This window comes from Bufo gargarizans, chromosome 3 (genome assembly GCF_014858855.1).
Source record: "Bufo gargarizans isolate SCDJY-AF-19 chromosome 3, ASM1485885v1, whole genome shotgun sequence".
Classification (NCBI taxonomy): Eukaryota; Metazoa; Chordata; class Amphibia; order Anura; family Bufonidae; genus Bufo; species Bufo gargarizans.
In genome coordinates this window covers 561602707-561615267 of record NC_058082.1, presented here as the reverse complement: position 1 = coordinate 561615267, position 12561 = coordinate 561602707, and the positions used below count along the sequence as shown (strand labels likewise).

The 12561-nt window shown below is 43.2% G+C and overlaps 1 protein-coding gene across 2 annotated transcripts in view; it reads left to right on the top strand.

Annotated features, from left to right (window-relative positions):
* LOC122930673 (OX-2 membrane glycoprotein-like) overlaps window positions 1–5189 on the top strand; it is a 131778-nt gene extending 126589 nt beyond the window's left edge. For both annotated transcript variants that reach the window (XM_044284203.1, XM_044284201.1), the window contains one exon: window positions 2952–5189. In XM_044284203.1, the coding sequence (XP_044140138.1) occupies window positions 2952–3045 (94 nt within the window). In that variant the 3' untranslated portion in view covers window positions 3046–5189. The remainder of the gene's footprint in view (window positions 1–2951) is intronic.
* The last annotated feature ends 7372 nt before the right edge of the window (window positions 5190–12561 follow it).

Sequence of the window (12561 nt, the reverse complement as noted above, 5' to 3'; positions counted from 1 at the left end):
AGCTAGGCCTGAACTGTCCTATATATACTAGTGGTGGAATGTATGTAGTGCACCTGACAGCCTGGTAAAAAGGGGTTTCACACAGTAGTACAATGCAGTATGAAATTACAGAAGATGACAAAAAGCTTTTGCAGTTCCCACATAAGCTAGTGGGACGCTGCACTAGGTGTTGTCAAAACCTGGACCGGCACTTAAAAGCCAGTCCGGTGTTTGACCCCACCTGGCTGCAAATCAGCCCAGCGGCACACACTGGGAGGAAAATACCTGTCCTCCCAGACCATACCCTTCACTGTGTCACAATATATATATATAAAAAGATAGGTTTGCTGGGCAGCACTGCAGTCAAGGTGAAGAGACGGGAGTGCCAGCGGCTGCGGAAACGGTCCACCCTCCAAGTAATAATAAGTACAAAAAATTCCACGACACTTCAAAAAAAATTGTGTATTTATTGCACCAGATGCGCGATCTCGGTACAGAGTCGCCAAGTCACATGTAGAATTCCAGGCTGGTCAGGTACAGTCCTCCCTCCCCCTATCCATTAATTATGTTTTTAATTTAGCACATATGGGATGTCACAAGTGTATAGATTTTATCAATTATGAATCACTTTTGTAGTTTTTGGATACTTTTAACACATTTATCATGAATGTTATGGATGAATTCACTATACAGTTGTAACACAAGTGATTGCTTTTTATATTTAAATTTTTTTATGTAATATTTTGAGCACATTTGCACTTTATGTTAACTAGTTTAATTATTTTATTATCTCGTGGAAGGTATTTATACATGTATTATGCACCATTATTGTCACTGCTTGAAAAAGGTTCCATTGAGAGGACCGAAACGTCGCATCTGGTGAAATAAAATATGCACTTTTTTGTTGGAAGTGCCGTGGAATTCTCTTTCTTATATATTTGGTTGGTGGATCGCTTCTACAGCCGCTGGCACTCTTTTTACCTACGTCGTCTGCAGTGCCGCCCAGTGTCATATATATATATATATATTTTTTTTTAAATCTAATTAAAATGTTTTATTTAAAATGTTTACGGTATGTCATGATGCATTGGAAGACCTATACATATACTATATTGTCTGTGGATGTAAAATGCACAGGCAGCTGTCGGGACAGACCTCAAATGTGCTTTGAAGAACATCTGTCAGCATGATCCACCCTATTATATCAGACATACTGTCTGGTAGGGTTGATCATACTGACTGCAATGACCGCTCTCTTTCTGCATTCGGATGTGCCGTTTCAGTAAAATCCATACTTTTATTTTCATGCTAATGAGGTGATCGGAGCACCAAGGGATGGGCATAGCCCCTCGGAGCACCACTTTCCCATCAACTAATGTTCAGCAAATCAAAGTAAACGAAGTGGACTTCGATTCGAATTTCAGGAAACATTTTATTAGTCACAAAGCATAATCTCCTTGCATAATCAATTTTTCCTGAAATGGCGGTAAAAAAAAAAAATACATACTCACCTTATCCGTTTGCTTGCGGAAAGGCCATCGTGGCCATCTTGACTGAAGAAAACGCGCCACATCTCCCACGTCATCACGATGGCCGGGCTCAGTGACGTTTTCAAACAAGATGGCGGGACTCTCCGCAAGCAAATGGATGAGACAAGTATGTTTTTTTTGTTTTTAACCCCTGAAAGCCATTGAATACGGCATCTGAGGGGTTCAATGACGAGGGGCGGCGAGATCTCGATCATTGCGGCCACTACATACAATGAAATGTTATTCGGGACAAAGTAATTCGTAACAAATTGAATTTCTTTGGGAACTTTGGCGATGTAGCCGAATGGAATTTTTGATAACTTCGCTCATCTCTACCCTCCACATTAACCCCATTTCCACCCCCTGTGTGACAGGGCCAGGTATCCCCGCCGTTACCATGCCTGGTCCTGAAATCTTGCGCATGCAGTACAATCACTTGTACTTGCAGAGTTGACCTCATTCGACTGTTCCCTGCTCCCGGTTTAAAACTGCCTTCCCTGTCTTACTTCTCTTGTATCCGCTGACACCAATGCACAAGATGTCAGGACCGGGCATCAGACCAGTGATGATGCCAGGCCTGTCAATCAGTGGGGGGAGAGGGAGTGACAACAGAGATGAAGCAGTGCTCCGAGGGACTGGGCCTGCCCTTCATTGCTCCGAGAACTTCATCAGGATAAAAATGGGGAATATTTTTATTTAAATGTTTGTGTCAAAGAAAATGTGTCGTCAGAAAATCATCTATTGTTTAAATCACATTTATGTTTAACATATTTTTAAAGAATTTGTGATGATCGGATTTAAAATTTTCCATGTTAACATCTATAGTTAAACAAAAACCATAAAACCTTGCAGTTTTTGCACTGGTCACTAAGCCTAATAATAGTCGCGACTTCTTGTTCTGTACAGATCACTTTACAGCAGTTATCTGCCATTCTAAACCTGCATGTAATGATAAGGAGATATCACCTCTGTGTATAGATAAGACAGAATCCACCATTCACAATGGGTCATTGTCAGAGCTTATCTATTTCCTCCCTGTACAATGAACTCTGCGCAGGTCACAGAGAATGCCTAGAAATCTCTCCCATAGAAGTCAATGAGGTCCCCTCCCGTCCATTGTGTCTATGGCCAATAGGGCTGTCGCAAGGCAATTTTTTTTAATGCCGTCTAACTGCTGTTAAAAATAACTCAAGATGGCCGCCTCCCATAATCATGTTCAGGAAATAGAATAAAAACTCTGCAGTCAGAAAAACAAATTAGATAAAAAGGGGTTGTGTCACTGTCTGGTTTTAACTGGCAGACACAATTTTTGGTGACACATTTCCTTTAAGTCATTAGTTGTAAGTGTGGTGTGGGTAGAACATAATTTCCCTTGTGACCCTAGAATAATTATTTAGTGATAAATATGTTACATTGAAATAAAACAGTTTTTTATCTACACAGAGAAGAAGATACATGGAGCAAGAAACTTGAGCAAGGCCCATCAGAACCTACTGAGATGTCGGAATCAGGAGAACAGACCTCACAGTTGCTTTAGCTCTGACTCATCTACTCGAAGAGATTCCTATTTATTAGGTCAAATTAGATTAATGGGACTCTAGACCGACAGTCTACTGTAACTGCAACTTCTCTGCAGCCGAGAATAATCTACTGCTTCCTGTCATCCGTCATTTCAGACTGAGGAGACTGCTGTGTTCTTCCCTGGTACGACTGATTGGAGGTTTGGATAATTCCATGACTTTCCATATTTCTAATTTTGGAAACTTTCAAAAACATTCCAGTTCATGTGAGACTTTTTCATGATAAGTCAAGATGTTTCAAAACATTTTTTGGATAAGTCAACCTATGCCCCCAAAACCAATGATCCTACTATAGTCATGACACCTGATATTGGGAAACCTACTTCTTCTGAAGCAGTACACATATTATTTGGATATTTATATATTATTATACAATATTTATATATTAATGGAGTACCAAATGTTGAAAATGTCCTGGGAGATCAGTCCTAATCCATCCTTGTTACTAACTGCAGGTCTGACTTGTAAAAAACATTTGCCAAACCCGAGTTCAGGAGTTTTTTAAAGTGCAAATTAATTAATGAAGTTATTGCGCGAAGTCTTGCGAGACTTCTCGAAGCAATAACTTCGGCTCATGAGAACCAATACATTCTAATACTGTACGGAGCTCCTGCTTCATCCGAAGTCGATTCGCTCATCCCTAGCCGCTGTCTCAAACAGCAACCTAAATCTGATAATTCCAACTCAAGGTATGGCACTACCATAACCCCTCCTGCAGTCTTGGGGGTATGTTTGACTGAGATCTTTCCTTTACCGCCAATATTTAATGCTTTGTTCTCTCATAAAAACCCTCCCTTCTCCAATCTATCCTGAATGCCGCAGCTAGTCTCATCTTTCCACCTGCAACACTGATGCCTACATCCTGTGCCAGTCACTACTCGGATGCCTCCACTCTGTGCCATTCTCTACACCGATGCCTCCACCCTGTACCAGTCACTGCAGAGATGCCTCCACCCTGTGCTAGTTTTTTACATTGATGCCTCTTCCATTTACTAGTCACTACTCCGATGTCTCCACCCTGTACCATTCACTTTTGCCTCCACCCTGTACCAGTCACTACACCATTGCCTCTACCCTGTAGCAGTCACTGTACTTGTTACCCATCCATTATACAATAAAGCTCTCCACAGTGCTTCACCGTCCTACATCTCCTACCTCATTGTTATCTGCCAATGATCTAAGACCAACATTCTCCATGACCAAACCTCCTGCTCCTATCTCCAAGCCTTCTCTTGAGCTGCACCAATTCTCTAGAATGTACTACCCTGGACAATCAGATTAATTGCCAACATCCATAGTTTCAAGCCTGCCCTAAACACATATTTTTTTAGATGGGGCTATCACTCTCTTTTCTGTTTTGCCCTTTCAACCTTATTCCTCTAAACCTAATTCTTTCAGCAGTGTCCCTCAAACTTCTCGCACACTGATGCACTTTATAACTGGGCATACACAGATAAGGGTCGTTGAGCGGCTCATGCAGCTTTATGTATACTGACCTATTCTATATAAGAGATGGCTGGACCATTGTACCTTATAAGCTCTTTAAACATTTGTGTCACCCCTACTGCCTTATAAATTGAAAGCTCTTGGCCCTGAATCCTAATTTTTTAATTTTTCATTAGTGTAACGGGGAGCCGGCGACGCGCTTCTTCCTTGTGGCGCTGCCGGCATCCCGCATCTGTGCAGGAGTGAGGACGCGGCCTGCGTCCTCCTCTTCATGGGGACCAGGGGGCGGGGAGGCTGAGGGGGCCTCCTCAGCAAGGCTGGCATTCTCCTGGCTGAAAGAAGTGCTGAGCGCCGATCACTATTGGCTTGTCTGACTCTGTTACGGTACTTTCGTTATCTTCTTAGGCCCCTGCACATATCTAAGCGAGGGACTGCCGCCAAGTTGTACGCTGTCGGTTAGGACGGGCCGTGCAAGTAGGCAGGGACAGAGGTGGGGGGGAGTTTAGGGCTGCACTTATCCCTACCCTCTGTCGTGACAATTAGTTTGTTACTTTGTGATGTCTGATTTTGTCTGTTTCTCTCTGACGGTAAAAGGCTGAAGCATAGGTTGACACTAAATATATAAAATTGTTACAACAGCAACAGGGCAGTTTTACATATTTTTTTCAGGAGATGCAGAAAATCCTGCAGACTGATAACCACCATTTGAAAGTTAATTTGCTATTTAGATTTATTATTCATTTTTAGATGGACTGTTACTTTAAAGGGGTTCTCCCATGACTATTGTAAAAAGTGAAAATTGGACATCATATAGTACATGGTAACTTCTTTCTAACAAAGCTAGAACCAGCCATGCACCTCACATGGATCCAGGGATCTCCCCAGTCATTGCTCTGCTAGATTTATATCAAGCTGCCAGCTCAAGGGGAGTGTCTTTTCTGCTGCAGCTCAGGGGGCGTGTCCATGCTCTCTCTATCACAGCTCAGGAGGAAGTTGAAGGATGAAACTGAGCATGTGCGGCCACCTCAGTGAGCAGGACAAAGAAATAAGGAAAAACATCAGGTGGCGCTCTACAGATGCATTTTATTGCTAATTTTTTAATTACATGCAATTACAGAAAAATTCTGATCCAGGTGCTGGTTAGAATAATGTAGAATTTTTTCGTGGGACATCCCCTTTAAGTTTCTGGCTTTTTGCATTCATGCATGACCTTCTGTGAGAGAAAGGGGGAAGGTTGGAAAGATTATATTTATACGGTACATCTCTTTTCTTTTTATCCAATGTTTGGAAAGCATAACCAGTAGAGGTTTTAGAGTTATGCTTTCACTAATTATACTCATTTTGCTAACTTTCTATATCTACCAAAGCAAATTTCAATTGTGGGTCAGAATCCTTGCAATATTTCTATTAGAATGTAGTATTTATTTATGTACAGTCGCCTGCTATTTATTCTGATGAAAGAGACTTTAGCAAGATAAGAGGACCATTACTTCCATGCTTGCCTAAATCCATCGTAGCTATCTGGGAGAGAATTGCACTGTGTACAGTTGGAACTGTGTTTTGCTATAATTGGATGTACTACTACTCTCAGTGTGCGCTTGAGTAAAGAGAGATGTTTAATCTATCTTTGGCCTGATTTTCTGACTTCTATACCATACACTGGTCATTGCACTCTACATGTCCTGCGTTGCACCCCTACAAAAACCTAACATCATGACCACCCCAACTGCCATTAGAAAGGAGCCCCAGTACCAGGGTGTGCTCTGAGGAAAAAAAAGGGTGTTCCCTCCTTTTACTGCACGGTCCTAGAGAGCAGAAGTCTTCCTTGCCTTTAGGCTACATGCACACGACCGTATGTGTTTTGCGGTCCGCAAAAAAAACGGATGACTTTCCGTATGGCATCCTTTTTTGGGGCGGATCCGTTTTTTTGCGGAGCCATTGTAATAATGCCTATCCTTGTCCGCAAACTAGAAAAAAATAGGACATGCACTATTTTTTTTGCTGAGCAATGGAGCGGGCATACTGATGCGGACAGCACACGGTGTTTTTTACAGACTCATTGAAATGAATGGGTCCGCATCCTATCCGCAAAAAAAAACAGAACGGACACGGAAACAAAATACGGTCGTGTGCACGGGGCCTTAGAGACAGACTCCGGACATTAGAGATGAGCAAAGTTCTCAAAAATTGAATTCGGATGCTTTGCTGAATTTTACCAAAAAAAATCGTTTTGTGACTAATTACTTTGTCACAAAGCACATTTCTTTGTAAGTAGCGGGCGCAAGGCTAGGGAATGGCGATTGCACCGCCCCGCGTCTTTTAACCCCTTAGGTGCCGTGTTCATCACTGATCGTCACCCCTGAGATTAATATTAAGGAATTTCAGGGGTTAATCATAAAAAAAAAAATATTACATTGTACTTACCTCATCCATTTGAGCACAAAGAGGCCGCCATGGCCACCTTCCTTGAAAATCCAGAGCGAAATCCTGCGCGGTGCATGAGAACGTCATCATGCTGGCCGGTGTGGTGATGTCATAAGTCACCGCGCACAAGATTTCAAGTGGGATCTTCGAGCAAGATGGCCACGCCAGCTCCTTCATGCTCAAATGCATAAGGTAGATAGGATTTATTTTTATATATTTACCGCCATTTCAGCCAGAGTCGATTCGTCACCATGAAGCACGAGGAAATTCAGCTTGGCGTCCATGCAAAACCTGCTTTTGTTATACAAAGTGTTTTCAAATTTGGGCATCTGGGTTTGGAAAGCTGTGCACATTTTTGGAGATTTTTTTAATTTTTTTAATTTTGATCTTTTTCTCATTTTACAGTATCTCACATAAGTGAGTACACCCCATACATTTTTGTAAACATTTTATTATATATTTTCATAGGACAACATTGAAGATCTGACACTTTGATACAATGTGACGTAGTCAGTGTACAGCTTGTATAACTGTGTAAATTGGGCGTGCCCCCAAAATACCTCAACATACCGCCATTCATGTCTAAACCGCTGGCAACAAAACTGAGAACACCCCTAAGGGTGGGTTCAGATCTGCGTTCTGGATTCTGTTATGGCTTTCCGTTATAACATGGTTATAACGGAAAATAACGGAATTCATAAGACGGAAGGATGGATTTGTTATGCTGCCCATAGACTTGTATTATGACGGAATTCAAAATGGAAGCCTTTAAAAGGCATTCTGTCTTAATTGTGCCCAAAGTGTCAATATTTTGTGTGGCCGCTATTATTTTCCAGCACTGCCTTAACTCTCTTGGGCATGGAGGTCACTGGAGCTTCACAGGTTGCCACTGGAATCCTCTTCCACACCTCCATGACAACAGCACAGAGCTGGTGGACGTAGAGACCATGCACTCCTCCACCTTCTGTTTGAGGATGCCCCACAGATGCTCAATAGGGTTTAGGTCTGGAGACATGCTTGGCCAGTCCAGCACCTTTACCCTCAGTTTCTTTAGCAAGGCACTGGTCATCTTGGAGGTGTGTTTGGGGGTCATTATCATGTTGGAATATTGCCCCGCAGCCCAGTTTCTGATCGGAGGGGATCATTCTCTACTTCAGTAGGTCACAGTACCTGTTGGCATTCATGGTTCCCTCAATGAACTGTAGCTCCCCACAGCCGGCAGCACTCATGTAGCCCCAAACCATGACACTCCCGCCACCATGCATGACTGTAGGCAAGACACACTTATCTATGTACTCCTCACTAGTGATGAGCGGCAGGGGCAATATTTGAATTTGCAATATTTAGTGAAAATTTTGGTGAAAATTCGTCATAAATTCATCATTATTTTCTTGATTGCAAAAATCGACAATGTAATATGCGCGTATTGCGCACAATACATGCGTGGTTCACTTTTGCTACATTTTTCAAGCTGTTAGGCCTCTTTCACACAGGCGTCTTATTTTTGGCCCGGATAAGAGGCGGGTGCGTTGCGAGAAAATGCGCGATTTTTCCACGCGAGTGCAAAACATTATAATGCGTTTTGCACTCGCGTGAGAAAAATCGCACATGTTTGGTACCCAAACCCGAACTTCTTCACAGAAGTTCGGGCTTGGGATCGATGTTCTGAAGGTTGTATTATTTTCCCTTATAACATGGTTATAAGGGAAAATAATAGCATTCTGACTACAGAATGCATAGTAAAACAGCGCTGGAGGGGTTAAACTAATAATAATAATAATAATTTAACTCACCTTAGTCCACTTGATCGCGAAGCCCGGCATCTCCTTGTATCTCCTTTGTTGAATAGGACCTGTGGTGAGCATTAAATACAGGTAAAGGACCTTTGATGACGTCACTCTGGTCATCACATGGTCTTTTACCATGGCGAATCACCATGTACCATGTGATGACCGGAGTGACGTCATCAAAGGTCCTTTACCTGTATTTAATGCTCACCACAGGTCCTATTCAACAAAGGAGACAGAAGGAGATGCCGGGCTTCGCGATCAAGTGGACTAAGGTGAGTTAATTTTTTTAAAAAAAATATTTAACCCCTCCAGCGCTGTTTTACTATGCATTCTGTATTCAGAATGCTATTATTTTCCCTTATAACCATGTTATAAGGGAAAATAATAATGATCGGGTCTCCATCCCGATTGTCTCCTAGCAACCGTGCGTGAAAATCGCACCGCATCCGCACTTGCTTGCGGATGCTATGCGATTTTCACGCTTCCCATTCACTTCTATGGGACCTGCTTCGCGTGAAAATCGGACAATATAGAGCATGCTGCGATTTTCACTCAACGCATAAGTGATGCGTGAAAATCACCGCTCATGTGCACAGCCCCATAGAAATGAATGGGTCAGGATTCAGTGCGGGTGCAATGCGTTCACCGCACGCATCGCACCCACACGGAAAACTCGCCCTTGTGAAAGGGGCCTAAGAAGTTTCCTGAGACTGGAGAAAATGGTTGGCACGGCAGAACATTACAATTGCTTTATATGCAGATAGAGTGCTCCAATATATTCGCAATTGCACAATTAATGATGCACATATTTTGCCGCAATACGAACAACTTTACATTTTAGCAGGTCTGACTACATATTACTGATTGGTGCCCTAAGTATTGTTGTGAACTTCTGTAGCATGTATGTATGGACAGCAGACAAACAGTAATCCCTATCACACTACCTAACACCCTGCACTGGATCAGCTGCACTATATCAGGATATAACCTACACTGACTATCTCCCACTAACTATCTGTAATATATATATATATATATATATATTTTTTTTTATATATATATATATATGTATAAGCTAACTATCTAACGTAATGATACAGCAAAGCACAGAGCACAGCAATGTCACTGGCTGCTCGGGAGGTTCTTATATAGTGAGGGGTCGGCAACTTTCCTATTGGTTCCTAGGGATGTTGCTAAGCTCTGACAGAGATATTGCAGCCTTCTCATTGGCCCACAAGCAAGAAGCAGAGAGGGAACGACAGCCATGCAGACCAATTTGATGCAGTGTGGGGCGTATGGTCTGAGCACTGACGGGCGGACCCCCCACCCCTGTAACCTCTGCAGTAATGCTGGCAGCACTCATACAACCTCTGGATATGACGCTGAGCTTGTGCACTAGACTTCTTTGGTCGACCATGGTAGGGCCTGTTCTGAGCGGAACCTGTCTTGTTAGGGTACTGTCACACTAGAGTTCCGTCACAGGAGCTCCAAAAATGATCAGCTTTATCCCATGCATTCTGAATGGAGAGAAATCCGTTCAGGATGTCATCAGTTTAGTCACTGAACGGCATTTTGACGGAGGAAATACTGCGGTATTATCTCCGTCCAAATTTCCGGATCAGTTGCCAGGATGCCGAAATCTATTAGTGCCGGATCCGTCCTTCCGGTCTGCGCATGCGCAGATCAGTAAAAATGTGAAGAAAAATATAGAAACGGACCAGTTTGTCCGTATGACAAACGGAGAGACGGATCCGTTCTTGCAATGCATCAGTCTCCAAACGCTGTCCGTTTGCATGCAGATTGCCTGATCTGACAGGCAGTTCCGGCGACGGAACTGCTTGCCGGCTCACTCTGCCGCAAGTGTGAAAGTAGCCTTAGGGTCCATTCACACATCCGCAATTTCGTTCCGCATTTTGCATATTCTATTAGTGCTGGCAACGCGCGGTCCGCAAAATGCGGAACGCACATTGCCGCTGTCCGTGTTTTGCGGATCCATGGATGTGTGAATGGACCCTTAAACTGCTGTATGGTCGTGGCCACCGCGCTGCAGCTCAGTATCAGGGTGTTGGCGATCTTCTTGTAGCCTCAGCCACCTTTATGTAGAGCAACAATTCTTTTTTTCCGATCCTCAGAGAGTTCTTTGCCATGAGGAGCCATGTTGAACTTCCAGTGACCAGAATGAGAGATTGTGAGGGCGATGACCCCAAATTGACCACACCTGCTCCCCATTCACACCGGAGACCTGTAACACTAATGAGTCACATGACACCGGGGAGGAAAAATTGCCAATTTGGCCATTTTCACTTAGGGGTGTACTCACTTTTGTCGCCAGCGGTTTAGACATGAATGGCGGTGTGCTGAGTTATTTTGGGGGCGCGCCCAATGTACACGGTCATACAAGCCGTACACCGACTACGTCACATTGTCAGGTCTTCAGTGTTGTCTCATTGAAAGATATCATAAAATATTTACAAAAATGGGAGGGGTGGACTCCATGTTGTGAGATACTGTATATATGAGGCCTCATGCACACAACTTCATTTGTGGTCCGTATCCTATCTGCATGTTTTGCGGATCGGGCGCAGACCCATTCATTTCAATGGGTGCGCAAAAAATGCAGACAAGAATAAGGATTTTTAACAAAAAGCAGGATGTTAAGAATGGAAAAAACGCAGGACGCACGCGGCAGGTATCCGAGTTTTGTTGACCGTAAAACTGGCGTGGTTGTGTGCATGAAGCCTGACATTCAACTAGATTTATTTATAAATTAATAAATTAGCGTTTTACTATGGGGGCTGATCACAGGGCTGTTACCGGTGACCTGTATAGAGAGACAGAGAAGACACAGCCCCCCTTCCCCTGCACAGATTGTTTCCTGTGATGTCATCACTGATGTCACTGGGTTGCCTAGTAACCTTTCCAAATATGGAAACAGCCTTTCTACGCTCGGGAACACAAGGCCAGGAGGGGTTTCTGTGACGGCCGGTTATTTCAGCTCCCTGTCACATTACACTGGGAGAGATTTATCAAAGTATTAAGTAAAACCGGCTTAGTTATTACCCACAGCAACCAATCAGATTGATCCTTTAATTTTCCAAAGGAGCTCTGAAAAATGAAAGGTGAAATCCGATTGGTTGCTATGAGGAACTGAGCCGCCTTACCTTACACTTGCAGTGACCGCTCCACTTGGACTTTACGAGAAGGAGAGGGTTAATCATGCCGGGGTTTTTCCCAAGTGATTTTCCATTGACATCACGGGTGACCACTCTCTCCGTATCCTGGCAATCATTTAATTAAACAACAGGTAATTAAGGACGATTAACCCTAGTGCTGCCAGGGGTTTCAGGACAGTTTTAGCCTTTTTGATTTGTTATACTCCCATATTTTCGGGAAATGGACAGCCGACTCTTTACAATTCAGGTTTGTGCCTAAAAATCTGAAGAATCCAGGACACCTCCTAAAAACAAAAAGCACCCAATTATTTTTTTTGCAGAAACAAAGAAGGGGGCACTAATGGGGGGCATTATTCTAACTGAGGGCACTAATGGGGGCATTATTCTAACTGAGGGCATTGATAGGGACATTATTCTAACTGTGGGGCACTAATGGGGCATTATTCTAACTGGGGGCACTAATGGGGCAATATTCTAACTGGGGGACACTAATGGGGGCATTATTCTAACTGGGGGCATTGATAGGGGCATTATTCTAACTGGGGGCACTAATGGCATTATTCTAAACGGGGCACTAATTGGGGCATTATTCAAACTGGGGGGCACTAATGGGCATTATTCTAACTGGGGGCACTAATGG